The following is a 26,598-nucleotide window of genomic DNA, read 5'->3' as shown; positions in this document are numbered from 1 at the left end:
GCGGTTATTTTTCTTTTTTTTTCATTTCTCCGCCCTTTCGCCCTTCCATTCTTCATTTTCTTTTCTTCTCCGCCGCCGCCCGTGTCGGTCCAGGCTGGGCCTCGGGCTGCGGTGGCTGCCGCGATATCACGTAGCTCTCAGCGCCTCCAACTCGGCGGTTATGTCAACCAGGATGATCTGTAAATGATCATGATCATAAGCCACAATTTGATGCAGAGATAACACTGAAATCAGAAACTTTCATTCGTACTGTATCTTTTCAATTTTGAATAGTTCTATTGACTTGGACTAGTTTTTCTAATAGAATGCTTGCTGTGATTTATGTGATATCTGAAATATGGATCAGGACTCTCCGTACCACATTATATTTGTTGATACGCTTGATCATGTACAGGCGAAGGCGGGGCAATACTTGGTACTCGACGAAAGCCGGAGCTTTCTGAGACTCAAGTATGATGAAAATTCTTCCTCTAATTTATATTTAAAGTAAACGGAGACGATTTTCATTTACCAACAGGAAAAGAAAATCAAGAATTATTCCATTGTACCATAATAATATGAATTATACCAACGTTCGAAGTTGTCACCATTTGTATCTCTTCGAAATCGATTATGGCAAAGAACTGAGTTCAAAATCGACAATGACGGTTGAAGTCCTCATCGATCATTCAACAAAGAAATGCCCCAGCTTCTCCTATACATGAATTTGTGTCAAGTTCGAGTGATAAAATATAGCAAAACTTTTCACGTAAAAAAACAGATTCAAGAAAGGAGTGTATTCGTGTGAATATAACTGTTCCTCCGACAATAGCGAAATTTCATGTGTGTGGTGATCAAACCGACAAGTTCTCTGTGATAGAAATCATCATAGGGAGAACTGAAACAATTTTTGAGAAAGAAAAAATGCAGCATCTTTGCAAAAATGAATTCATGACTGAAGCTTTGGATTCGGTAGAAAACTATAATGCGTGTATGAACATTCAAGATCTGTTACGTACGTTCCGCGGGCGGTTGATGCGGGGGTAGGCCACCCCGACCGCCACCTTTGCACACGAACGGCGCTCCCCCTTGCTGCGCCGACGCCTTCGTATACGTTCGTTATCTTTGTAAACAGAAAAATATCACATTAGTGCCAAAATTATTTATTTGGAAGGGATATACCTTAGTACGTTTGGTATATGTAGAATATATGGGAAATTCCCCGCGAACTCGACTAGCCTCCGACCCTCGCCATTTTTTGTTTCGATCCATCTTTTTTCTAACATTCACCTAACCCAGGAAAGGTGAGAATTACAATTTTTCGAACACCCGAATTCCGTCACCGGTTTTTAGAAGAAAAAAAAAAATTGTCGCGCGCAACTATATGTTCAACGGCCTATCATATCTAGATCTGTAGATTGTATTCGACTTCGATACTAGGTCAATTTGTTCGTCTCGAACACCACTTTTCGATGCATATTTCATCAATTGTCCACGAATTTATTGAAGTCAGTTTCGAGAATTTAAAAATCAAAAAAATGAATTTTTATAAAGTATGGCATTTTTGAGTGCTTCTAAAAAACTCTCAAAAAATTTTCTCACCGAGCCCGAATTTTGGAGAATGAGACAATCTGGATCATGGGCCGACTTTTTTACGATTTTTGGCAGAATTTGTAATTTGGGCTCTATGAGAAGTTTTCTGAGATATTGAAATTGAAAATTCTTCAAAAAAATCGTGAAAAATTCGGCCCATGATCCAGATGGCCTCACGAATTCGGGCTCGGTGAGAACATTTCTCAAAAATTCTTTCAGAATTTAAAAAATTGGCGTGCTTCATAAAAAATTGTTTTTCTCAAATTGACATTCAAAAAAAGCACCTAAACAAATTGAGTGAAAATCGGTGAAATGTTCATTGCAAAGGAGAATCCAAAACTAACGAATCGAACTGGTTTCGAAGTCCGATACTTTCTATAGGTCTGGATATGGCCCCCGGGAAACTCAGATGCGGCTTATATTAGGGTCAAAACGCTAGAATAAAAAAACATTAATAAAACTGAAAATTCCGTCAAAAATAGTAAAAAAATCCGGCCCATGATCAGACTGGTCTTAAAAATTCGGACTCTGTAGAACATATCTTGAGATTTTTTTGAAAAAAAACTCAAAAATGACATACTTTACGAAAATTCCGTTTTTGATTTTAAAATTCTCGAAACCGACTTCGAAACATTCGTGGACAATCGATATAATATGCATTGAAAAGCCGAGTTCGAGACGAACAAATTGACCTAGAATCAAAGTCCGAAAGCATCTATGGGAAAAAAATGGATCGAAACAAAAATGTCGAGGGTCGGAGGCTTGTCGAGTTCGCGGGGAATTCCCCACGTCCATGCAACCGTCGTCATACCGACAAGGAGACGGCGTAGGTTGGATGTCGCGAATCGGGTTCTTCTTTCGCGTGGTGAAAGCTGGAGACCTCCGAATTAACGTCGTTTTTGATTTTTGATCCAATGGGCCTGAGATATCGCGATTTGAAAATTTGGGAATTTTGCGTCCCCGTACTTTTATTTATTTATTTTTTTTTTTTGATAGATTTTATTTTCTTTTCATAATCTCTGATTGGATCAAAAGTCAAAATGGACGTTAATTCGGAGATCTCCAGCTTTCACCACGCGAAAGAAGAACCCGATTCGCGACATCCAACCTACGCCGTCTCCTTGTGAATATATTTGTGACGCTACCACGCCACCGTAATGGCGGAAGAAAGTTCGCAACATATTTTACAAGATAGCCTGGGACATTATCGGTTGAATTTCGCACGGTACATTTTAATCAATGGAGCAGAAAAATTATCCCGTTAAATTAACCCATTAGAAAATTTCAGAAAATAAATTGCAGATACGAGCACCGATTTTACAAGTTTTTAACTATCCCGGTTAGGGTTTACATGCAATGTGTTATTTCTGTACTTATATCCCAAATAAGACATTACATATGATCACATTGTATTTCTGACCGTTACATGTTACATATTTGGTGTAACGATGAGAATTTGAGTCGGATGTGTGGCAAACAAAATGTCAGTCAAATATGCACTACTTACCGGCCATGATGATTGTTCGTGAAAGACTGATGAAAGCGGTTGGTTGTCGCACTGCGTCGGCGGCGTGATCCGAAATCTCTCGAGTGCAGTGCTACCACCAATTAGGCTACCACCATTTATTATTACACGCCACCCCTCTTCGCTGGAATGACCGAAAGGAAAATACAGTTGGTACTACGATGCAGCGCCAATCACGGCCGATTTCAGTTCTGTGCACGCGCGAGCTTTACCGCGTTCCTACTTTACGGAATCGCGACCAAATTTCTCTCTCTCCGTAGAATGAGATGAAGAATTCACGTATTCAACATCGTCTTCGCCAAAATTTATGTTGGAGTTTTTCTTTTATGTCACGCCAGACATTGCGCAGTACCGTTTCCATATGTGTGCGTATGTAATAAGTTCGAATTTTGATTCGCCAGACTGGACAAGGTATGCACGGCTATTTCGCCGGAATGGCTGTAAGGCGTAGGAGCCATCTTGTTCGTGGATATTCGACACTTTCAGCGGCAAATTTGAACAAATTTGGTGAGAAGAATGGACTGGAATGGAATATGTGTGAGGAGAATCACTGACTAACTATAACTATACTTCGAAATGTAGTTCGTTAGAATCGTTACTAAAAAGCATGAGTAGAAATCAAAATTTTTTGACGTTTATATTACAACTTATTAGTACAAATTGTTGTTTTAATCATGAAAAATGCTCAGGCTTTATCACCTAAGCAGTTCCTTACTAGCTTCAACATATGACAAGCGTCAATAATTACAAATACTTTTCCAACAGTCGAGGGATGAACAAAATAAGGTGCTGGATTCGGCACGACAGAATTAGCTCCAAGTAGGCGCATTGTAGAAAAATGTTCTGAAGGGCCATCTAATGTTACAGATACTACTGTAATGCCAATGCCATGCAGACGAATTAAAGCATCAGTCACGAGTCCCAAATTTGTTTCTGAATCAGTTCCAGTAATGGAAAAATATCCTATAGGAATCATCCAGCTTCCATCTCAGGCAACAACCGTCATTACGAGGGCATCTTTTGCTAAAGGCACCATCTCAGATTTTTCCATCCGACTCCCCAAATCAACATACCCTCTCACAATTCCATTTGGACTATATTGCATACCTTTTTTAATACCCATTTCATCTAGCATGAATGCAACTAAAACTTCCTTGCCAACAGCCTTAGCCTCGAATACTTTAAGTTTTAAAGCATTCAGACCTTCCGATGCAAAGCCTGGTTCACCGTCGATCGTTGAATACCACGCTCTCAAGGTAACAGGATCAGGTAAAGCGTTACAGAACTTTCTGCGCACAAAACCGCATGCCTTGGGTGAGTAGAAATGGAGCGTCATAGCCGTTGGGTACTTTTCTCTGGGAATGCCTGAACCAGGGTTTGTACGTGAGCCCTTCCACTGTCTTTTCTTGGGAAGCGATTTTCTTTCAATGTACAATATCTTTGAGGGAATGAATCCTCTTCTTCAATCTATTGATTCGCTGCTTGTGAACTCGTACTTCCTCCTGCAAAACCTTCATTTTCTTATTTGTTACTATAAGCTTCCTTCTGGTGGTTCTAGGTGTGCTCTCATAGTGGTGGTCATGTTTGGCGAGAAGAAGCCATTTTCCGGTGATTGGTTCTATTGGCTGGGTGCTACGATTTGGTGTAGTCACTGCTGGAACGGGCATTTTCTTTAAAGTACTTGCCAATACTATGTCTTCGAAGCTAGGTATTTAATGCTCTGCTGTCTCTATAACTGGTGTTTCATGGGATGTTGCTAGTCTAGGATATTTCGTTGGTGAATTTTGCAATGCATTCTCTGTTTTCCAGGAACAGGTATTCCTGCAAGAGATATTAAAAGTGAGCAATTAAATACAAGGACCATAATTGTTCCATTTAATTGAATCACATCGCACCTTCAGATAGAATGGGTAGAAATATAGTGGGGACTGCCGTATTTCTCGAAAGGAGTGATCCCTTACAACCCGAGGAACGAAAGCAGGTTCTCTCAAAATGATTGGAGCAAAGGCGACTTGTCTCTTCAGGTGTGTAATTCTCTTTGCCGATAGCCAGAATCCGATTTTTCAGTAATACTGGGTTTCTAAGTGGGGATTTCAAAAGTTAAGATCCTCATCATGATGCATGCATACTAAAAAAAACATTTGGACTTTACTGGACATACAGGTCATACTATAATTTCACTATTTCATGTATAAGATGTTGATGAGTTCAGAGTCAGAATTACCTGTGTAATATCAGATTATCTTTAGGCATTTACATCGAGGAACAATATGCACATGCCGACCTATACGTGTCAAAAACGGTGGAAACACTTTCATGGATCAGTTTTACGTTGACCCCTGTTTTCTGAAAACATTGGGCTGTGAAGTGATCGGAGCACAATCTCATGCTTTTCGATGGTTCGAAGTGGTCACCTAGATTGACATTCTCCAGCCAAGATTTGAGTAATTCTGGTTTATTTAATGGAAACCTGCGTGGGAAACAGAGATTATTTCGACCCGCTTACGAAACACTGTCTTTTTAGTGAGCCTTACTTCAGTGAGCAATCATTAATCTAACTACAAGATGAAACTGAAAAAAAACAACAAATTTATACAACCAAAGGTCGCCTTAATCAAAGAGTCTAATCTAACTCCACTAATGAGAATACAAAATATTACTGTTGTATTTCAGTTGAATACTTACTGATGGAATGTTCGCCCACTGTCGGCTTTTTTCCCACAATATGAGCATTGCATGACCATTTTGAAAGATTCGATTCACTTGAATAACACAATATAGTGCACTATCCCAAATAGGTCGCCGAAACATCAATCAGAAAGTACGTACACAAACCTGATGCATTGTTGTCACATTTACGTGTCAAATATACACAAACCGCGACAACGTTGCCAAGCGTTCAAATACTCACAATGCTTTTTGGCCTATCCCCTGTCCAGTGTATTGCATAGAGATCAGTGATTCACAGGGTTGAAGCAGGCCGCGCTAGACATCCCTCTGGAAGAGAGGGGTTGTGCGCTATAGTGGCATGAAATGTCCCCGATGGAACGGGAGGAGTATGACGTGAAGACCGACGTCATCGAAGGCTTCGAAGTCCCGGTCCCTTTGACAGAACCGAGCGACGCGCCAATCACGCTTTTGTGTTCTTCTTGAACGGACTGCATGCGGGCAACCAATAGCGAACGATGTTGGCGTATTTTCGGCCATGCAACATCGTGTCGGACTCAGATATTGTTCGATTGGTGAGGCAATGCATCGGCGAAATCAACGACGCCGGAGCTGACCTCAAAACGGCGGTCTGTCACCAGGGACCGAGTCACGGCAAAGCGTATTCCGAATTGGGAGTAAGCGAGGATCGGCTTTACTTCTTCCACGAAGGAAAAAAAATCATCGCGCTCTGCGATTTTCCGCACGCGGTGAAAAACGTGCTGGGATTGTTCTGTGGGGTAAGATCACTGCAGCAGATAAGGTTGCTGTCTATTCCGATTTCACTGATACATTCCGTAGCGATCTTGGATGCGCAACGTCTGATCATATAACGGTAGCTCACATGTGGCCTAACGATTTCGAACGTTTCTCGGACTTTCCAGATTTTTAGCAAGCGATTCGCTTCTGCGATGGAATTCGAGAGCTGTGAGGTCAGAAACAATTCCTGACTCCGCAAGATTTTGCCGAAGTATGGACAAAATCATAGATGCTTGCAACAGTTGGAGCATCTTCAATGTGAACCCTGCAAAGAGACCTTCAAGCGAGGAGAACCCACAGGTGGAGGAAGTCCTCGCAGATCTTCTATCTTGGGCACCGTACATGAAAGTGTGCGCTAAGGGCAGATTGAAGCGACCTGCGTCATTCGTAGAAATAGTGCAGACCGTTCGCGGTATCCTCATGCTTCATCGCGAGCTGGGAGAGCAGTTCACAGGATTCATGTTATTTACAGCATTATGTAACCAAGATTCGGTGGAACATTTATTCTCCAGATTCCAAGGACGTGGTGGCTTTAATCGGAACCCGACGTGCAGAATTTCCGACCCACCACACGTCACTTGATAGCGGTCCGCAACATTATCTCGTCGAAGCAGGGCAATGCCATCTGCGCTGACCTACCATACTTGACTGCTGCGACTCTGATCGATCAACCACAGCTTGCCGGTGATCTTACGGATCGGCAATACAAAGCTGGTGTAAGTGCCGTTGAATCATTCAAAGATGGGGAATTTGCACCAGTTGTTGACGTTGAAAACGACGAACCTCTTGATGCACAGAGCAAAAGCGACAGCGACGTTGAGGACGATGATGACCTCGACCTGGCGACAAGGTTACGTGTGTTGTCCAAGCTGCATCCTTGTGACAGCTGTCAGGATATTTTGGCCAAAAAGGTATCCCATGCGGTTAATTCTAATGAAAGGTATACGGTATGCTGAGAATACGTAAGTTTCAACACGTATCGAGTTACGTCATTAAAAGACCAGCTGACAGGTACCATAAAATTGTTGAAGCTCAACTACAGTCTTTTCTTACAGTTTTCGTCCAGCATAAGCACAAGGATGGAATACTGAAGAAGCTCGTTGCTCACGCGATTGATGCAACGACCAAAATTGACCCACAGTGGTTCGACGAGTCTGATCCGTGCAACAGCCATAGCAACTGCGCCGTACGGTTCATGTTGAGGGTGAAACTTCGACTTCGTTGCCAGCTTGACAACAGGGCTGTCAAATCAAGAGCCAAGAAAAGCGTCGTGCAACTGCGGCGAAACGAAATGCTCTTAAGCCTGCCAAGGAGATGCGAAATATCCTCCATACCTAAGGTTGCCACGTGCACTTGGCACTTTTGTCGAATACACGTAGCCGATGGCAGTACGTACAGGTGATACAGATACTTGTTACGTAATTCAAATAACTCTGTTGATGATTACAGCTTGTTCAGACGGACATGTCTCATCGTGATCAGTATTGACGTTTTTGATGTTCATGTTGCAAATGATGAAATATTGACGGACGGAGTGAATATTTGCACACAATATTACCGTAACATTACTTAGAGAACCTTGATGAGTCGGAAGTGCCTATGGGTTGTCTAGATATTTTGAGATGAATGTGTTCTAAAAAGTATCGCGAAGTCGCCATTTTTTAGCAATTGATTACGTGATATCGGTATATCATTAATATGAACGTATTCCTATATTATTATCATTTCATAATTATGTATCAATACGAACACATTAATATCTTACTACGATTACATAATCATATGTGAAAAGGGAACGTTGAATTCATAGCCGTCCCGATCCTACCGAGAGTTCAGGGTGAGCTGCTCGTGCAGTTATACTGCAGGGATTGATACCCGTGTGTAAAACAGAGCTGTGAATTCGGCAGAAGTTCTCGAGCGACTTCGCGGTATGAAAAAGTCGGTCGACTTACACTTTCTTACTGAGAAAGCATTTAGTGTGATAACGATCCATTCGGAGTCACCCGAATGTTAAACTCCCTGTGGTATGGCTATTCCGTTGGGAATAGTTCTCCCTGTTCTCTCAGGTAGGATTGGGACATTGTTGACCGACGCACGTTCATCTCATGTTCTCGCGATCGGTTTATTTAGACCGTTCACCGTAACAACGGTTTTCGGTATTTGGTTGGTCTGCCGTCATCTTGCAACTCGAAGACGGGGAAGACCGGGAAAAGTGGACTCCATTTTACTTCTGTCTCCTCCATGAGATTTCTCATGCAATTGTTCATATTTTTGTCCTTTGAACTAGTATACAGATTGTGCGTGCAATCGATACGTGTTTGCCTTTGATCTGGCGATACTTATTGAGTGTCAGACAGTCGTAAATGTGTATCGAGTGTTGCGTAACGTTTACCATCCAATCTAGGATTTCCTAGAATTTCCCAGTCTTACGGTAAAACTTCGTCTCCTAATATCGATGCAATGATTATAAAACATGCGATTGTCACTGATTCAAATTTTCGACTTTCAGATTCGGCGAACTGGAATTCATCGTCGCTGCTGGACAAAATCGATGGGCCGTACTGTATTATATCTACGAATAGAATCTCTTGTTTATCGAAATATCACTCAGTGTCTGTATTTACATTATAGTATTCGCGGCTTCACTAAAATAATTGTTGATTTTAATATTGATTTGTGGCTTCTTTCTATCCAACTCCGACTCCATTTCAAACATTAAGGTAGTTGTGCAAAACGTCGGAAAATTTTGAATTTTTGTATTCTTGTCGAGGACTTGATCATACAATCACAATTAAAATTTGAAGTCGATCGACTTCCTCTAATATGAGATGAACTCAATTAAAAATTAGATCATTGACACGGAGTGTATACGCTCTCTGTAGTTTTGTACCAGTTTATTAGTTCTAATGAAAAAGCTGACCGTCAGAAACTTTCAAAAAACTACCAATCACTTGATGTTATTGTTCTGAATTTTCGGTAAAAAAAAAAATGAATATATTTACCTTACTGTTGATAAAAAACAATTTAAATTTCGATAATTCATGAGAAAGTATACATACCGTTGAATGTAGATAGGAATAGAGGCGTTGAGTCGTTGAGTGTAGGTAGGAAAAACGCAATTAGACTGATACTGAACTCCTTCAGACTTTTCATTTTTTTGTTCCAATTCATCTCGTTTGTCACCAAGATCAATTCTTCTACGTTTTGTACCAGGTAAAAGAGATTTTGTTGCCCTCTTGAGTCGAGTTCTATCGATTTGACGAGTGAATGTTGCTGTGTATTTGCCAGGCGATAACAGTAATTTTTTATTAACCGCCATAAGTTGAGAATCACCTTTATTTTTTGTGCAGATTGTGGTAGCATAACGGTAATCAGCCGACTCGCTTCGTCTGTAACAGCGATTTCTCCGAGCTTTATGGGCCATAATGTTATCAATGCTCAGATCAGCTTGGTTTGAAAAGCAGCGATAAAGATAACTTTTGAAGCATAAAAATTTAAATTTTCGAGCGAAACAGTTTGTTCTACGGATTCTTTTTCGCCACGATGACAACATCACGCATTCGGGTTGATTGTACACGAACCTCATTCATAGTTGAAGTAGTTAGACACTAGGCGATTTGATTTAGGTCGGCGCAAAACATCCCTAGTGGAATTCGCAGCAGCGCGCGCCACAGCAGAGGTCGGGGGATCAAGGGGGGATCCGGCGCCGCTTGAATCGCATCGTTGAAAATCTTTGGTCAACGGCTACGGTTGAGTTTACGTAAACAACGCAAGTACCTTGGCTCACCGCCAGCCAGCGCCTAAATCTTATTCCAACGTTCAATAGTGACCAGCGCCGGTCTAAGCGTCCCATACCGATTCCGTATTCGGCGGGTTTTTCATGACTGAAATAGAGGTATATCTCTATTTCAGTGGTTTTAATGGTTGAACAGACAAAACAGTTTTTATTTTGACTCCGGTGCTGGAACCCGCGAGTGCCATGCGATATACGATCTTCGATAGTTTACGTATGCGGTAGTTATACAGTGTTGCCGTGGTTTAAACCAATGTAATGGCCAATAGCAATGAAGATGCCAGAGAATTGTTCCAGCTGCGCTCGAGTGTGCATCGTGAACGATGTAGTAATAGGGTCTATTAGTAGTAATTTGTATCATCAATAAAACCATTTTTGGATTACTTATGGAAAAAAATGCATTTGACTTCGAAAGCTTTGCATTCCTGTAGCTCTGTGAACCGACGACGATAATCTGAACAATATTTCGCTGATGACTTGCTTTGGTGCGATTGATATACTGTAAAATGCATGCTTCACTTTCGGATACACCCTGTATGATACAATTAAACTGTTTTTTCTTTCTTCCATTTCCGTAATTATGTCTTTGGCTTTCAATCGTTGATTTTTATTTGTGAGACCTACAATTGAAAGTTTCCAAGAATTCCTAATTCCATATAGTATATCAATTTACGTACATCAACGTCCATTTGTAGTTGTAATTTTTTCCGTAGATACTCATTCCAAAATGGTGAGGAAACAAAAAATTGAAACGAATCAAGTTGGTTTAAAATGAAATAAAATTTCGATTTTTAATATGTATCAATTATAAAATTGCAGCGGCCCTTTCCAACGGGCCGCCCCTTGCCGCCAAGGTGCCATGGCCCTTGTTTTTTTTTCTCTCTTTGGACACCGGCGGCGGTGCCCCTTTTTGTTTTCTTTCGCTTCTTCCTGTAATGTAACAAAAGTTAAGTAAATGATATAATTTTCACAACGATCAGCAGCAGTATTAGGTCACATGGGCTCAAAATTTCATGAGAGATTATGTCTTTTGTCCGAAGACACGAAATTAAAATTAACGAGAAATTAAAACTTCACACGTTTCTGTGTTTTCAACGCGCTAGAAGGCGACTGTTATGCTTCGGCATTTTCATGCTTCATTGTAATAACTTTCAAGTTCTATTTCAAACTCTCAATGTGGTAAACGGGGAAATTTTCGTGCCGAAGTCATACCAAACAAATTTCGTGAAAATTTACTTTTGTTCGTTTTCGGATACCTCCGGTACATCCCGAACCGAAGGTCTTTCTTTTTTATTGGTTGCTTCCGTAAAAATTGAGGTCATATTATTATACGATGTTGCGAATTCCAGGGGGTAAGACATATAATGCACATTTGTGAGCCCAACATAAAGTGTTTTTTTTTTCATTAATTACTCCAATATTGGGAAAAATCATATTCGCTCATTATATTTGGTAGAAGAAATACTCCTATAGTGATAAAAAAGTAACACAGCACACACGTAGAATGAATCTTCATAGAATATACATACGTATGTATTATCATAGATATATTGAACTAGATCGGACAAGTTGCGAAAAGTGAGAGTCATAGGGTATTAAGTCGCAAAATAAGAGTGCCAGCCCAGAGCGCCCTCTGCGTTTCATGGTAAAACAGACCCTTCATCGACCTCTGAGAGATTATCGGTCAACCGCACGAACGATCTGTAGATCCAATCTTCAAATTCATCCTTATAGACGGTGACGCGCGACAAATATAACACGCTCGTCCGGACTATCGGTATTACGGTGCAGCAGATGAGCTTCTCTCATCACTAGGATGATTTCAGTGCAAATGGATATTATGATAATTTGTTCACATTTGAATACAAAAATCTGAAATACAATATTTTCGGTAAGGAGAATTATTCTTGTTCGGTTGAAAAAAATTTCAGTATAGTTCGCAATATTACGGCTTTGGAAAAAAGTAGTATTTCATGTTCGCTAACACAAACTATCGGTCGAAAAAAAAAAAAAAAACTGAATATAACTGTTATTCTTATTGGGGCTTGCGAGTAGGAGTTTGTTCGTTGTTCAGCTTTTTGTGAACTTGTTAATATGTCACGATGGAAAGATTTTCGAGTACAGAAAAAATTTAGAAAAACAAAACCAAAATCAAAATCCAAAAATGCCGAGGAAAGGAGAATTAATTAAAAATCAATTGGGAAATAATGATTTCTAAGTGAGAAGAAAACTTGTAACAAGTTTTTCAAAGAAATTAGATTGTTCAATTGATTTTCACTGGAACTTAATTCTATCATTAACGTGTTGTCATTTTCTTCGATTCATTTTCTTTAGTTAGTTTATTTTCTACCGACCGACTTAGGGTCGTTTTCATTTGTATCCAAACGAACCTAAGTCGAAATTTCTTATGTCCAAACGAACCCTGGGAAAATTTTCTCCGTAGAAACGGATTCTGTCTAAACGATTTCTGTCCAAACTAACCTCACTCGCACCAGCAACCAGGCTTTAGCTCGCCGCGCATCAAAGCGACGACACTCGCTTCCCAGCAAATTATCACTTTTGCACCTCGCTCTTGTTTCGTCCTTCTAGTCCTATAGTCTAGTCAACAAATGCCTTTTGGTCATATTTGAGTTAGCCTTCGCCGAATTCAATGTTAAGGTGATTTTTGGATCCAGAATGAGCTCGAGAAACTCCAGAAATCGCATGACAACCCGGTTGAAAAAATTACAAAAGTAATAAACAATTTAATGGAAAAAAAGTAGGGTTCGGTTTTTTGCGGATATCTCGAAAACTATTGCGGCTATCTGAAATTTGATCTGAAAAAAATTCAAAAGGGGAAGAAAACACACTAAAAAAAAGTCCAACCTCCCTGAACTGCACCACGAATATTTATGATTTTAATTGAGCTATGAAAAAATGACCGATGACGCCTGATTCGGCTCCCACGCGCGATGCTCGTTTGGGAGACATGAGCAAAAAAAAAATTTATTCAACAGTTTATATATGAATATTGAGGGATAAAAAAATTTAGGTGCTTGCTGGAAACTTTAATAAACAATAATCAGTTGGAAAAAAATTAGAACCAGAATTACTCATTAACTGTTGATACGGCAAGTAATAATACGATAGTAGTAATTTTGGTAACAAAGGTAAGAAACTCGAAGAGAACGAAAAAATTCAAGATCCATAAATTTTTTAAATTAAAAAAAAACTAGAATTTTTTTTGTTCAAAAACCCACACACAGTTGTTATTGTATCATATTTAGTAATAAAAAAAAATCTCGCTCGAAAATTCGTTTGTTTATAACAAATTGTAATGCGAAAAACAATTTGAAAATAATTGAGAAATTTGTTTCCTTTAGAATGTCAAATAACAATTGAAATTATGATTTAAACAAGAAAATGTTTTCTTAAAAAAAAAATGTCACTCCTTTTTTTATATTTTTAATTTTTCTCCATAGCTTCAACGAAGTGGAAGGAATTTGAAACTTTCGGTTTGTTAATTATCCGAGTTTTTTTGTTATTTGCCTATTGAGAAAGAGTTTTCAATTTACAAAAGCATAGTACATTGAAAAATAATGAATAAATTTTTTTTCCAACTGATTATTGTTTACTAGAGTGTCCAGTACGTACTTGAATTTTTTCATTCCTTAATATTCATATATAGACTGTTGGATACATTTTTTTCGCATATGCCTCTGAAACAATCATCGCGCGCGGGAGCCGAATCAGGCGTCATCGGTCATTTTCTCATAGCTCAATTAAAGTTATGAATATTCGCGGTACAGTTCAGGAAGGTTGGACTTTTTTTTAGTATGTTTTCTGCTCTTCATGAACCTTCTTTCAAATTTGGGATATCTGCAATAGTTTCCGAGATATCCGCAAAAAACCAAACGTGGTATATTGGAACAAAATTTATTCGAAGAACAAGCTATTTGCTTTTAATCGTGTCAATAACTATATTTTGTTAAATTTCATTATTATAAATCTCATTGATTATCGATCCGTTTTTTTTTTTATTTCTTTTTTCACGAAAAGAAGTTCATATTGTATTGTCATCCAGTTATGAGGAGTGTTTGAAGTTTCAAATATCTAGCTCATTGGGAAGTTGGTTTAAAATCGATCGCAAAATTTTTACTGAACAGACAAACAGATAGACAAGAAAGCGGGTTAATAAAAACTTGATAAAGAGGAACGCTTCGTTACAGAGTTGTATCACCAATTGAAACAAAATAGATTCCACAAAAGCTCTATACAGAATGAAATTATTTCTTACCAGGTAGAATCTGATGTGAAATGTAAAAATAATTTTTCTGAGATAATTTTTTGAACAAATTTATGAGAGTAAAAAAAAAAGTTCTTTAAACAAATTTAAAGAAAAAAAAAAAAGCACTTCACCGTTTTTGTGGATGCGATACGATAATTTGAAATATCATTCTCTTTTTAATTCCAACACGTTATTTTCGTGGTCAATGGTGATCCGGCAACGCTGCGCATAAAGTTATCTCGAGTATATTGTAGAATCAAAAGTAGGAATTATATATATATATAAGTATATATTATATATACTCGGTGCAACATTGCCAGATCACAGGTTTTGTTTCAGTGTTCTAAGATTGATACACTATGATCAGATATTAGATCTTACAATCATCCTCGGTGTACAATGCATCGTAAGCTGTATACATAGGCAATACAGAATACATATGGGTACGTATGTGGCAAAAAAAAATTTCTCTGAACCTTGTGAGAATATTCATCTGAGATTTGTGTAAAAATTTTAGATTTTTGAAAATTATTGATTCTAATTTCAGCAGTTCAAAGATAGGCAAGGATGTCATATTTCGGAACAATGAAAAAAAATCTCGATACACCTTTTTTTTTTACCAAATTTTCCGTACTTTTTGAAAAAATTGATTTTGACTTTCCATGGCCTTTAAAATGACCTCTCGGTCATTTCAAGTGCCAAAATTCCTCGTTCAGAAATTTATAGAATTCTAAACTTTCTAATATCTTCTCTTTGTCTTCTGCGATTTTTCTTCAGAAGTTTTAGTTTTTGCGTGTAAAATTAATTTTGTATATTATAATTGCAAAATGATGATTATGAAAAAAATGTTTTGTACGAATGCTGCTTAGCTTTTCTTGTAGATTACGAATCTGCAATACAAAATATGGATTTCCGCTCGGAAAACCAAGTGACCCTCAAAACCCCCATACAATCCAGCTAAATTTCAATATCCATGGTATTATTGAATTTTCTTTCTATGATTCTGCAATTTTTGTTTCAAAAATTTTCCAAAATAATCCTCAGTTTTTGAGAAAACACCTTGTAACACTTTGAAAAATATATCCTGTTTATATGGAGGGTACAATCCACTATGCCGTGCATTCGTGCATTTTTGGATTTTGTGTTCTGCTTGTTGAGACATTACTGCAATAATTTATCACGGGTAAAACAGCCATGTATAACTATATCTAATATATCACGTTAAAAATTTATGGATACCGTGTATAACATGGCTCATGTCGCTTGGTCACATATCTGTCGGTCAAGTCGAACAGTTTCATAAAATTATCATATCGACCTGTTAAGCAAATCATGGGGTTTTAGGTAATTCTGTGAGTAAAACAGTGGCCTGAAGCTAAATCCTCAATTTGGGTTTTTTCGCCGAGCGCGCCGCCTACATTTAAACCCATACACTAGAATCCGCCATGATCTTGTCCGATCTAGTTCAATATATCTATGGTATTATTCTTAATATGCGTACCACATACCACGAACTGGCGTGTTAATTATGTCATGATATGGTCTATCATTTGAAATCAAAAAATTTCTGCCAATATAAATAAAAACACTTCTTTCCATACTCAAACGGCTAGGAAAATTATTTCTGGTAGATAATAGGGCAATGAGCGAGAAAAAAACACGTTATTTTGGGCCTACAAATACCGAATAAGATCCTTCATTTCGCATGCAATTCAAAGTTACCAATGAAGAATCAAATATTCAGTTACAGTACAGCTATCGTGAGTTCCAGATTACATGCGCATATTCGCTATTCTGAGCCAGAAATTTGAATACTCACGTGCGTTCGTTTCCATTGCTGGAGATTGGATGAGCTCGCGTGCAAGTTCTAGTAAAAACCGCGGCACACTCGGCGGATAATGCGGCAGCATGTTCGTTGTGCTGTCGTGACAGCATACGATAATTTCTTTTTTACCGATGCGACCGATAATACAGAACTGCACGGTTACCGCCGTGCCCAATTGCTAGCTTCAAATCGTTAGCCACGGCTGGCTGTCTTTAAAAATCTTCAGTCAACGTCTTTAGTCAACGTTCAGACATATCTATGGTTCAGACAAGTGCAGTGGTAAACGTTATTGTGCGTACCGGCTTAACTTGCTGCGGAACAAAAGGTGCGGATTTGTTGAAATATTATAAGACTTTATTGTAGAATTCCATCTTCTTCAAATGACAAAAACTGATGAGAATTTGAAAAATAAGCAAACTACGCGGAGTTAACTTTGTGATCGTACACTTGACCACGTTTCTTTTTGTTCGCAGTTCTTTCACAACGGTTTGCAAAGGCAAAGATATAAAGTCAGGAATCGAACAGTCAGAAAAATTCACGGTATAAGATGCCACAGAAAAAGAAAACCCAAAATGCCTTTAGTTTCTTCATGCTCGATTACAAGAAGAAACATGAAGCCTTAGGTGTGAAATTTCCAGGTGGTTTGAAGGACGTGGCCAATGCCTGTAGCGCAGAGTGGAGCGTAAGTAACTAGATTCACATTTTGTAAACAAACCAACATCTGTTCTCTCCTGTGCATGAAATATGTTTTTATTTATTCCAGAGATTGACGCCTGGGCAGAAAGGACCATATGTCGCTCAAGCTAAAAATGCTAAAGTACGAGATGGAATTAATGATGAGAGATATACGAGTGAAGGCATCCCCGTTTCGTTCATTGAGCGAATGAGACGGAGGAAACAGGAGTTTGAAGATAACATGGTTGATTACATCAAACGTGCTGTTGACCCGTCTAAAGGATGTGATAGTAAGTTCCAATTCACATTGAGATCGGTGCTTCACATAAGATTTCTCTTACAGAATCCGATTTATGGAGATAATGAAAATTATCCATGTATTCTAATATCACTTGGCATTTCTGTACGCAGGTTTGCTCCAAAAAAAGTTTTACTTCCTACATGTAAATCGATACTGTTGCAAGCTATGTATGGATGGCACGAGTGATTTTTATCCTGCAGAGTTTGCTATTGCTGAGTTTTCTCTCAGACAAGGTGTCCAGAAAACATACCATGAAATAATCGACATTGATTTACCCTTGGGCTATGCTGCGGATATTAGAGACTATTCACGTCAAACGCACAAAATTCCAAGGAATCCATCTTGTGGACAGAAAAATTTTTCAATCATGTATGAACGGCTGAGGAAGTTTTTGGAACCAGAAACTATTGGTGCTGAATTGCCTCCGCTCTATACTGCAAATAGTTTCAGGGCGGTTGTGCCTGGGTTGTTATCTCGAATGGCGGCAACTGCTGGTAAAGAATTAGTTTCTGTTTGACAACATAGACATTTTTTTATTGTCTCGTAGTTGCATTATTTCCAGAGTTTCTGTGAACATGATTCATTTGGTATTTTGATTTTCCTTTTAGGTCAAACAGTAGATATTTTCAGAATTTATTCATTTGAAACTCTGTTCTTCCACATTCGCAATGCTGCTGCTACAATAAAGAACAGCACCGGTTTTCCAGTCATATCATTCGCTGAAGAAGAAATTCGGAAAGATGTTTTTGATCATGCTCCGGGAATCGCATGCGATGTGAGTGCTTTCGATTTTTTAGCTAAAATTTGAAGACAAGCTCTATTCAATATTTCGCAGAATTTCTGAATGTTATTTTTTCATTTGGCTTTCAGTATCACAGTTCCATAGATGGGACGACAGTTCACTGCAGTTTATCTATAGTAATACGCTGGGCGTACACAATTTGTGATTATTGTTGCATCGACCTCGACATTGATATGCAGCCTGGATTTCATTGCCCAATAGATAAGGATTCCATCGCTATAAAGCGCGCAAAGGCTGCACTAGATAGTAACGATGTACGTCGGATACCTGACCAGGCGGAAGTGTTCCATAGCTTTGCCGACATAACAGGCGTATGTCAGAAATTTCATATTCTATAACTAGCTTCGGTTACATTACCTGTTGCAATTATGACATTATACGCAAAAATACATTCCGTCAGGTAACACCAGAACACAGGTTGAGAACTTCCGAAAGAACTTGGAAAGAGGAACTGGCGCGGCGTCAAACTGGCCGCCCTCTGCAAATTATAGATCACAGCAAAATACGAAATTCCAATCTACAGGAAATAGAAACTGCTCCTCCCCGTGCAACAACCAACAGCCACTCTTTTTCAGCTATGGTAAAACTACAAATGCATTATTACTTGTTTTTTTTTTTTTTTCAACATGCAGCTCACGCTGTTCTATTCCTGTATTTTCAGACTAGGAAACCTCAGAGGCCACTGCGACTACCATACTCTATGAGTAAGACGATTTTATATTTATACGTTTTGAATAACAATTGCTTGTTTAGGAAGAGTAATTTCTCAAAATAATCTTATTCGCACACAATAAAATGCGAATCGAATTACCTCTCTCTTTATTTTTCAAACTATTCCGAAATTGTTGTCTCAACAGGTTTGGCTATGAAGGGTGTCGGGTCAGATCAACTACCCACGATGAGCGAGAAGAATTTTCCTTCAATCGGTGAGCATAAACAACAAATAAACTATAAATGAACAAGGTTCGATCCTAGTACCTATTGCTAATGTTCATTTCTTACTGCATAGGTGGTAGAGGGGGGGGTTCTTAAGAATTTGAGCAACGAGTTTCCCTCAGTCCCAGGAAAAGGTGAGTTCCATATATTCCACATACATCTTTTTGCAAGTGATTCTAAGTGAAATTATAATCGTTGAATTCGTAGGTCGTGGAAACTCACTTGGCTTTTAGCTCATCCTTCCAAAGAAATCCAAAGAGTAACCAAAATCTGCCGTACAAGCGATATGCGCAAAAATTAGCTACTAAGATTGAAAAGTTTTGATAGAATTTAATACAATTGTCAACGTATCGATAGATTCCTCTGAAAAATTATGATTACATATCCTGTACTTTATGCCTTAGTTTATTTTTATAATTTTTAGTTTTTAAGTTCTTTTTTTTTTCATACATTTATTACTATTAACTTTGCATTCGTAATAATTCAACGTATTCGAAGAAATATCTTGAATATCATTCATTTGCGATGTATTGCTACTCGTATTTCGTGTTTCTAACCATACGGTATGAACAGTGATGGCAAAAATTTAGAAATATAGTTGATAATGTCATTCCATTGATAGTTTTATACCGTAGTATTTGTATAACATAGTATGTACAGGTTGGTTTTTGTAGTAGAGAGGAAAAAGGAATCCAGTTCCTGATTTCTCGTTTGTTCATCAACCTAGATATGAAGAATAAAAATATATTTGTTATAAGTTATGTGTTGAATCATTTACTTGATAGCGCCACCCTCAAGTTTCGTCAGTAATGCCATCCCTTTTGTTCATCATTTGTGCTATATCTTTGCGATATTGCTCAGCGGGAGTTAATTTGAAGGGAGAACTTTGGAGACAAAATTGAAACAGCAGAACCCGAACGATAAGTTAAAAATTAATTTTGATTTTTTCATCCGGAGTCATCGGTTATCTCACGTGTAGCTCTTCCAGTGCCTCGTTAACAACTGATCGCCATCGGGTGTTCCGACATTGACTAATACGATAACCGAGTTATAAGTTTGCATGTATACCGAGTTATTGCCACGAGTTCGGTAGAAAATTAAACCGGCTATGGGGCATTGGTTTGGACAGTTTTGTGCTTTTCAAATCTCCGAACGAGCCACAAGTTACGTGAATTATGGGACACGATGATTTTCTAATCAGAATCGCTGAAATTTCATTGCTTTGAAAGCTGATCATATATCTATCAATTAATACTTCCGAAGATTCCTGCGGGTTCTTTAATATCACGCAAATAGGGCGAGTTCCCCATAACAGACTTTTTTCATATTTGATTAAAAATTATCCACGATCTTGAGTTGTAAGTTTAAAGTTACTCCGGCAAAACGGCGAGGACGTGGTAAAAATTTTCAAGTGATAAAGAAACTTTTTACACTCCACTCTTCGAGACCCTCTTCTCCAATCGCTGCTCGTTCGTTAACCACCACTTTACCAAACTCAAGTTCACACAATTTCATTTATTTATTCACCTATCTTGATATATTTTATTTTTCATTCATAAACATATGTATGTGTACGGGCCATTCCACGTGAACCGGATCAGTCACCTCTCAGATATTTTTTTAATTTGGCATGTCGATTGTCCATGGGGAGTTAGATTTTTGTGCCAAAGGATTTTTGAATTAGTGCAAATTTCGATTTATTATGAACAATCGAAAAATTGAGAGGCGGTTTCTTCGAAAAATCATAACTTCGTCAAAAATGATGTTGAATTCAATTTTTTTTTTAGAATTTACGCGGAAAAAAATCTGCGAAAAATTCCATAGCTTCCCCATAACACGGCAAAGCCATAGAGTATGTTTCAGAGATGTGTTATTTCTCGTTTTTGAGATATTATTGTGTCTTAATATGTCCAAGTAGCGAGCGCGGAGTCCCAATGCGTCCCTATATCTCGAAAACGAGAAATAACACATCTCTGAAACTTGCTCTATGGCTTTGCCGTGTTATGGGGAAGCTATGGAATTTTTCGCAGATTTCTTTAACGGTGTCGATCATCGCGAAAATGACTCGTGAATGCTGCCGCGGAGCGTCCACCAAGTAGCGACCATGGAGAGTAGACAGGGTATTCTCTGTCGCTCGACGCGCGTCATTACGCGCATAGGCTTAGACGAGCTCGAATTTACGCGCGCCGCCAACTTTGATGATTTTTTACTCGAAAACGAAGCCGAACGCATCCCTGAAATTAATTCACAGGCTGTAGTATAGTTCAAAGTATATGTCAGCATTTTTTTCAAATTTTTCGGTGCTATCCGTCAGTGTTTTAAAAATCATTTAAAAATTCATTGTCAAATAAACAAATGATAAATAAACTTTTTCGGCACCATTTATTTTTTTCCAAATCTATGGCCTTATCCGCGTAAATTCTAAAAAAAAAATTGAATCCAACATCATTTTTGACGAAGTTATGATTTTTCGAAGAAACCGCCTCTCAATTTTTCGATTGTTCATAATAAATCGAAATTTGCACTAATTCAAAAATCCTTTGGCACAAAAATCTAACTCCCCATGGACAATCGACATGCCGAATTAAAAAAATATCTGAGAGGTGACTGATCCGGTTCACGTGGAATGGCCCATACGTATGTACATACACATGTACCAAGCTCTCGCTAAACAATGCCTTCACTTGTGGAAACTGATATCACGAGCACCTGGGGGTGCGTACCGAAATATACTTTCAGTACTGTAAGTACGGGCAACCGCGTTCCGAAGCCAGTTTACTGTCGCCAGTCAGCCAGGCAGTTTACTGTCGCCAGTCAGTTACGTCATAAAATTGATGACGTAGTTGACTGGGGCTACTCTAGCCCAGGACGTGAGGCAGTTGCAGTTGTTGAAAAATGGTGGCGCCCACAGAGGAGATAATATTGGTAGACGACGAAACCAACCGTGACTTTGAAATAATACTTTCGATCGAGGATGCTGGGTGTGCACGTAAAGGTATAATACCTCCATAGCAATAGTATTAATAAGTTTTGTTTTCAATATCTTCTATCGATGTTCTCCAAATTGTACATAACTCAAGGTGTGGTACACCAAGGATTGTATACCAGGAATTGATGTTTTCAGATATGGAATTCTCAACAAAGCTGCTGCGCCATGCGAAATCGGTTCACGCTGCGAGTTCTAAAAGTAAGTAGTCAAGTACTATACTATCAAAATAATCCATACGTATTGTTATTTTAGATAAACACAGCATTCTTTTTTATTTGTAGCTTCTAATACACAACACCATCAACAATAACAGCGCTACCAATTACCATTACCGCTACAACAACACCAAGAACGTCTTTTTGCAATTTGCGTGTAGGGACACTGCATTTTGTCACCGTGATTTTGGTCACCTCGATTCACAGACTTGAAACCACGACGAAACACAAGCTCGAGGGGCACCGCAAGTCACTAAATGCAAGCCTGGCTGGTCATGTGACCGAATGGTGTTTGGCCAATCACGGTCAGCGAGACAGAGTGAGCAGGTCTTCTACCCATTGCCCTCTCTGCACCATTTTCCTCTTATGGAGAAGAGTACCCAATGCTCCCTCCAGGTAATATATGCTCTAAGGGCGGTATTCATAGTCAGGTCTTAAGGCCGAGCTCAATGAAGACTGTCTTATTCGTCAAGACGGTCTCAAGACGGCCAAGGATTCATGAATTAATAATTGGAATTTTCATTTCAGTGCTAACATAATAACCACTATCGCCAAAGAAGCGTTGAATTACTTGACGAACTGTGGAGCTGTGTACTAATTGTGATAAAATGTTTTTCTTTCAAATACGATAGTTCATCAAAATAAGTATTCAAGTATTTTTATGCCAGGTTAATTTTTATAACAAATTTTATTGAAAAATAAATATAACGTTGAGTGTATATACTGTTCTTATTTGACAATTTCATGGTTCTAATAATTAAAATTTACCTCTGTTCACGTGAGAGTACTGCCATTCCACTTCACCCTCTGTTGATACAAGATAATCTGCCAGAGTATTTTGTAAATTTACAACGGAGCTTGCAGAGCGATTTGAACCAGTGCGTCCCAGGTCATGCATCTGTGACTCGTAATTTTTTCGCCATTCGCCGGAAATTACATTGCCGTCTCGATCATATGTATCGACATAAGTTTCAGCACCATAACTAGGTTGTGTGATTGAATCTTCTTTTTTCAAAAAATTGTGCAAACATAGTGTTGCACAAACTATTCTCTCAATTGTACCGACTTCAGCTATTATGCTTGTACGAAAAATTCTCCGACTCACTGAAATACCAAATGTATTTTCTACAACACGTCGTGCTCGGGATAGTCGATAGTTGAAGATCTGTTGCTTTTGTGTTAACTTAATTCCTGGATATGGTCGCATGATGTATCGCTTCAGTGGAAATGCCTCATCAGCTGCTACAAAATATGGAAAACTTGTATCGGTTCCAGGCAACGATTTATCACACGGGATTCTCAATTCATTGTTATCCATTGCTTGACCAGAAGCAGACTCTTTGAAAACCCCTCCATTGCTCTGAGATCCAAACGCCCCAACATCTGCGAGAGTGAATGAGTAATATGCATCGCAAATTGCCATTAAAATAATACTAAACGTTTTTTTGTAATTGAAGTATTGAGAACCAGATTTCTTAGGACATTGTATCATTATGTGTTTGCCGTCCATTGCGCCTATACAATTAGGTAAATTCCAACGCTGGTTGAATTCCATTGCTTTATTTTCCCAAAATTCTGTGGTTGGTGGCTGCAAGTATATTTTTGACAAAACATCCCAAATGACCTGGCAGGTCTCTCGAATGATGACGCTCACAGTTGATTTCGAAACATAAAAGCTTCAAGCTGTCAGCTGCATGCTTCCTCCATGAGCAAGATAACTGAAATATAGGAAGGATTACAGAGTGTGACATATCAAAACCATAGAATCATAATTTGAAAATAATAACTCAGTACACGTGAAGAATAAACTTACTAGATTGTGATGACTAGGCGATGTTCCGAACTGAGTGGACTTCGATTACTTGACTTAGTTAGCCTTGCTCTCACAAAGTTATGGAGCTTTTCAAATTGATGGACAGTCATGCGTGTGTATTTAAAGAATTACTCATTGTCGTGTATCATTATAAATTTGAAAAGATTGTGGAAGTGGCCGTATCTACTACGGTCCAGCAACATTGGTCGAACCCACCAACGACGTATTTTGGCACGCTTCTTTCTTACACGTCGCATAATCGTGATGATTGAATAGGTAATGAGACCATAAAGCACCAAATTTCTATGATCATCATTCATTGTTGATAATACGATTTTTTAGAATTTGATTTGTAATTTCAACTTCTGAAAATCACGTTGATTACAAATAACGCGATCTTCAAGATCGTGAGATCGTCTGCTATCACAAGCTCGTGCGCACGCACCTTCAATAGGATTGGCTGAACGTATGAAAATATAAAATATTTCAATTCCTACGGTTGCGGGAACGGGTACGTATGTGGGTGCGTTCCAATGTAGACCTAACCACGCTAATGCACACATTGAATTTCTAACGGATACGGCAACGGGAACGTAAACGTCCTATGTAGACCGGCCTTTAATTGACTCTGCATCTAGCGTGCCCAAGACGTTGCTCAGATCATGGACGTATAAAATATAGGGACGGAGCACAAACCCCCTCATCTGGCAACGCGTAAGTAAGGGGGGTGACGTGAACTGCGCATGAGCCTCCCACTACTCCGGTGGACGCTTGATGATTCGTTGGCGAGTTTTGTTGTGCTAAATCAAATATCAGTTCCGTGTAGTATCCATGCTGGCATACTTGTTAAATACGTAGAAAATGGGTTTACACGGAAAATGTATTCTGAAAAATTGCAAAAATGCACGGAGATTTAGTAAAAAAAGTGGCGAAAAACAAGAGAAAAAAGTGACTTATCATCGGTAAGTTATTAGTGATTATGGATGCGTAAAATATCTATATAGTGACATAAATTTGAGGTTAGGAAATACTCGACGTTTCGTAATATGCGTTTGCAATAGTCTAATAACGATGTAGATTACTACATCGTTAGTCTAATCAATAGCATCATTGTGTAACAGTTTTCCAAAAGATAAACAAAGAAGGCAGCAATGGGCTACAGCATTACACTTAAACCAAGACGAAGTAACAGATGACCATCGGGTCTGTTCAGATCATTTTTTTGAAAAAGATTTCGACAACAGTTTATGCGCAGTGAGGCTGCGAGAAAGTGCGGTTCCATTTGTGAGTAAAATTGTCACAAATATCTCTGAGAGTGGCCTAACGTAATTTTTTTATTTATTCCAAACGTGATGGTAAATGCAAGTAAATGATTGTAGTGTTTATATTCTTTGCTTTCATAAATGTATGAAGTATTGGAATCAATGATCGAAAAATGCAATTCAAAATAATTCAATAACTCTTTAGGTTTTCTATGAAATACTGCCAGAAAGTAACAATGAGTTACAAATTAATTTAGAAAAAGTTATCGCTGACAATGAGAGTAAACCAAGCACTTCGAAGAGATCTCCATCACCCAATGCTAATGCATCTACATCAGAATATTGTAAAACACAGGAGAATGAGGAAGTAATGAAATCTGGTGAAGGAAATGAATGTGGTGTGTTTTACATTTACAATTTCCTTGATGTGTATATTACATATGTATATAGGTAGTAGAATGTTACTTGTTCTAAAACAGAGATTATTTTGCAGCTTCAAAAAAGGAATTTGTTCTTGTGGAACCTGTACAGTTTGCACCTGTTTCTCGAAACAGAAGTGAGTTTATGATCAATTTAATGATGGATAAAATTTCGGAAATTTATTGTAAGATTGAAATCATTGTATAAAATCTTTTGTACAGATTTGCAAGAAAAAAAGTTCGTGGATCGAGCAACGTCTGTTTCTCCAGAACGAATATTTCATTCCCCGACAGAAACGCGGACTCGAGAGAATTTTGAGAACCAATTGAGAAAAGAGAAGCAAGAAAAAAACCGTGTATCTCGCAAGTGGCGTCGAGCTGAGTTAAAAATTGCTTCTATGGAACGAGTGATAGAGAAATTAAAAAAGGAGAAATTTCTTTCAGAAACTCAGCTCAAGAAAATAGAAGCACTCGGAAAAGTCAACAAAGACTTATTAAAGCGACAAGTAGGTAACCTCAATCACGAAGGTGTTCCAAAGACCTATAGTCCTGAATTACGTGCCTTTGCTTTAACTTTGCATTATTACTCACCTGCTGCGTATGCATATGTTCGACGTAAGTTTAATTCTGCTCTTCCTCATCCTAAAACTATTTCCAAGTGGTATCGGGTGGTGAGGGGGGAACCTGGAATTTGTTCGGAAGCATTGGACATTATAAAAAAAAGAGCTGAAGACTGTGA

General features: G+C 38.5%; 3 protein-coding genes and 1 long non-coding RNA gene across 9 annotated transcripts; 2 read left to right on the top strand and 2 right to left on the bottom strand.

The window, feature by feature from the left end:
• Positions 1 to 65: 65 nt before the first annotated feature.
• LOC110117380 lies at positions 66 to 6,033 on the bottom strand. 5 transcript variants are annotated; one of them, XR_007279764.1, is made up of 6 exons: positions 5,783 to 6,033; positions 5,322 to 5,567; positions 4,993 to 5,177; positions 3,080 to 4,918; positions 999 to 1,102; positions 66 to 177 (listed from the first exon to the last, which is right to left on the bottom strand). It is a non-coding gene; the product is annotated as an uncharacterized LOC110117380 (long non-coding RNA). The 5 variants fall into 5 exon arrangements; XR_007279765.1 differs by lacking the exon at positions 5,322 to 5,567 and having other exon boundaries at positions 5,783 to 6,026; XR_007279767.1 differs by lacking the exons at positions 3,080 to 4,918; positions 4,993 to 5,177; positions 5,322 to 5,567; positions 5,783 to 6,033 and adding an exon at positions 2,993 to 3,015.
• A 520-nt stretch (positions 6,034 to 6,553) lies between these two features.
• On the top strand, positions 6,554 to 9,409 carry LOC105685835. Its single transcript, XM_020852285.3, has 2 exons — positions 6,554 to 7,502; positions 7,618 to 9,409. The coding sequence occupies exons 1-2, from the start codon at positions 7,304 to 7,306 to the stop codon at positions 7,962 to 7,964; spliced, it is 546 nt and encodes a 181-aa protein (XP_020707944.2). The 5' UTR covers positions 6,554 to 7,303; the 3' UTR covers positions 7,965 to 9,409.
• Positions 9,410 to 16,642: 7,233 nt separating this feature from the next.
• Positions 16,643 to 19,918, top strand: LOC125502003 (protein maelstrom homolog). Its single transcript, XM_048659375.1, has 11 exons — positions 16,643 to 16,772; positions 16,921 to 17,129; positions 17,211 to 17,412; positions 17,534 to 17,917; positions 18,032 to 18,198; positions 18,294 to 18,536; positions 18,626 to 18,805; positions 18,887 to 18,929; positions 19,083 to 19,151; positions 19,235 to 19,295; positions 19,369 to 19,918. Exons 2-10 carry the CDS (start codon positions 16,995 to 16,997, stop codon positions 19,255 to 19,257), a joined length of 1,446 nt encoding a protein of 481 aa, XP_048515332.1. The 5' UTR covers positions 16,643 to 16,772; positions 16,921 to 16,994; the 3' UTR covers positions 19,258 to 19,295; positions 19,369 to 19,918.
• Positions 19,919 to 22,428: 2,510 nt separating this feature from the next.
• On the bottom strand, positions 22,429 to 24,762 carry LOC125502001 (protein ALP1-like). 2 transcript variants are annotated; one of them, XM_048659372.1, is made up of 4 exons: positions 24,624 to 24,762; positions 24,179 to 24,543; positions 23,134 to 24,083; positions 22,429 to 22,773 (listed from the first exon to the last, which is right to left on the bottom strand). In XM_048659372.1, the coding sequence occupies exons 3-4, from the start codon at positions 23,918 to 23,920 to the stop codon at positions 22,730 to 22,732; spliced, it is 831 nt and encodes a 276-aa protein (XP_048515329.1). In that variant the 5' UTR covers positions 23,921 to 24,083; positions 24,179 to 24,543; positions 24,624 to 24,762; the 3' UTR covers positions 22,429 to 22,729. The 2 variants fall into 2 exon arrangements, with proteins under 2 accessions (XP_048515329.1, XP_048515330.1); XM_048659373.1 differs by lacking the exon at positions 24,624 to 24,762 and having other exon boundaries at positions 24,160 to 24,617.
• Between the last annotated feature and the right edge of the window lie 1,836 nt (positions 24,763 to 26,598).

This window comes from Athalia rosae, chromosome 8 (assembly GCF_917208135.1).
Source record: "Athalia rosae chromosome 8, iyAthRosa1.1, whole genome shotgun sequence".
Taxonomy (NCBI): Eukaryota; Metazoa; Arthropoda; class Insecta; order Hymenoptera; family Athaliidae; genus Athalia; species Athalia rosae.
The sequence above is the reverse complement of the archived record's forward strand: the minus strand, read 5'-3'. Positions and strand labels throughout refer to the sequence as shown.

Coding starts and splice junctions, on each gene's coding strand:
- LOC105685835 (XM_020852285.3), top strand. CDS start 7,304: ATGGGGAATTTGCACCAGTTGTTGACGTTGAAAACGACGAACCTCTTG. Junction 7,503..7,617: donor GCGGTTAATTCTAATGAAAG/GTATACGGTATG, acceptor CTTTTCTTACAG/TTTTCGTCCAGCATAAGCAC.
- LOC125502003 (XM_048659375.1), top strand. CDS start 16,995: ATGCCACAGAAAAAGAAAACCCAAAATGCCTTTAGTTTCTTCATGCTC. Junction 17,918..18,031: donor TCGAATGGCGGCAACTGCTG/GTAAAGAATTAG, acceptor TTTTCCTTTTAG/GTCAAACAGTAGATATTTTC. Junction 18,199..18,293: donor CTCCGGGAATCGCATGCGAT/GTGAGTGCTTTC, acceptor TTTGGCTTTCAG/TATCACAGTTCCATAGATGG.
- LOC125502001 (XM_048659372.1), bottom strand. CDS start 23,920: ATGGAATTCAACCAGCGTTGGAATTTACCTAATTGTATAGGCGCAATG. Junction 22,774..23,133: donor GTACTCTCACGTGAACAGAG/GTAAATTTTAAT, acceptor TACCGCCCTTAG/AGCATATATTACCTGGAGGG.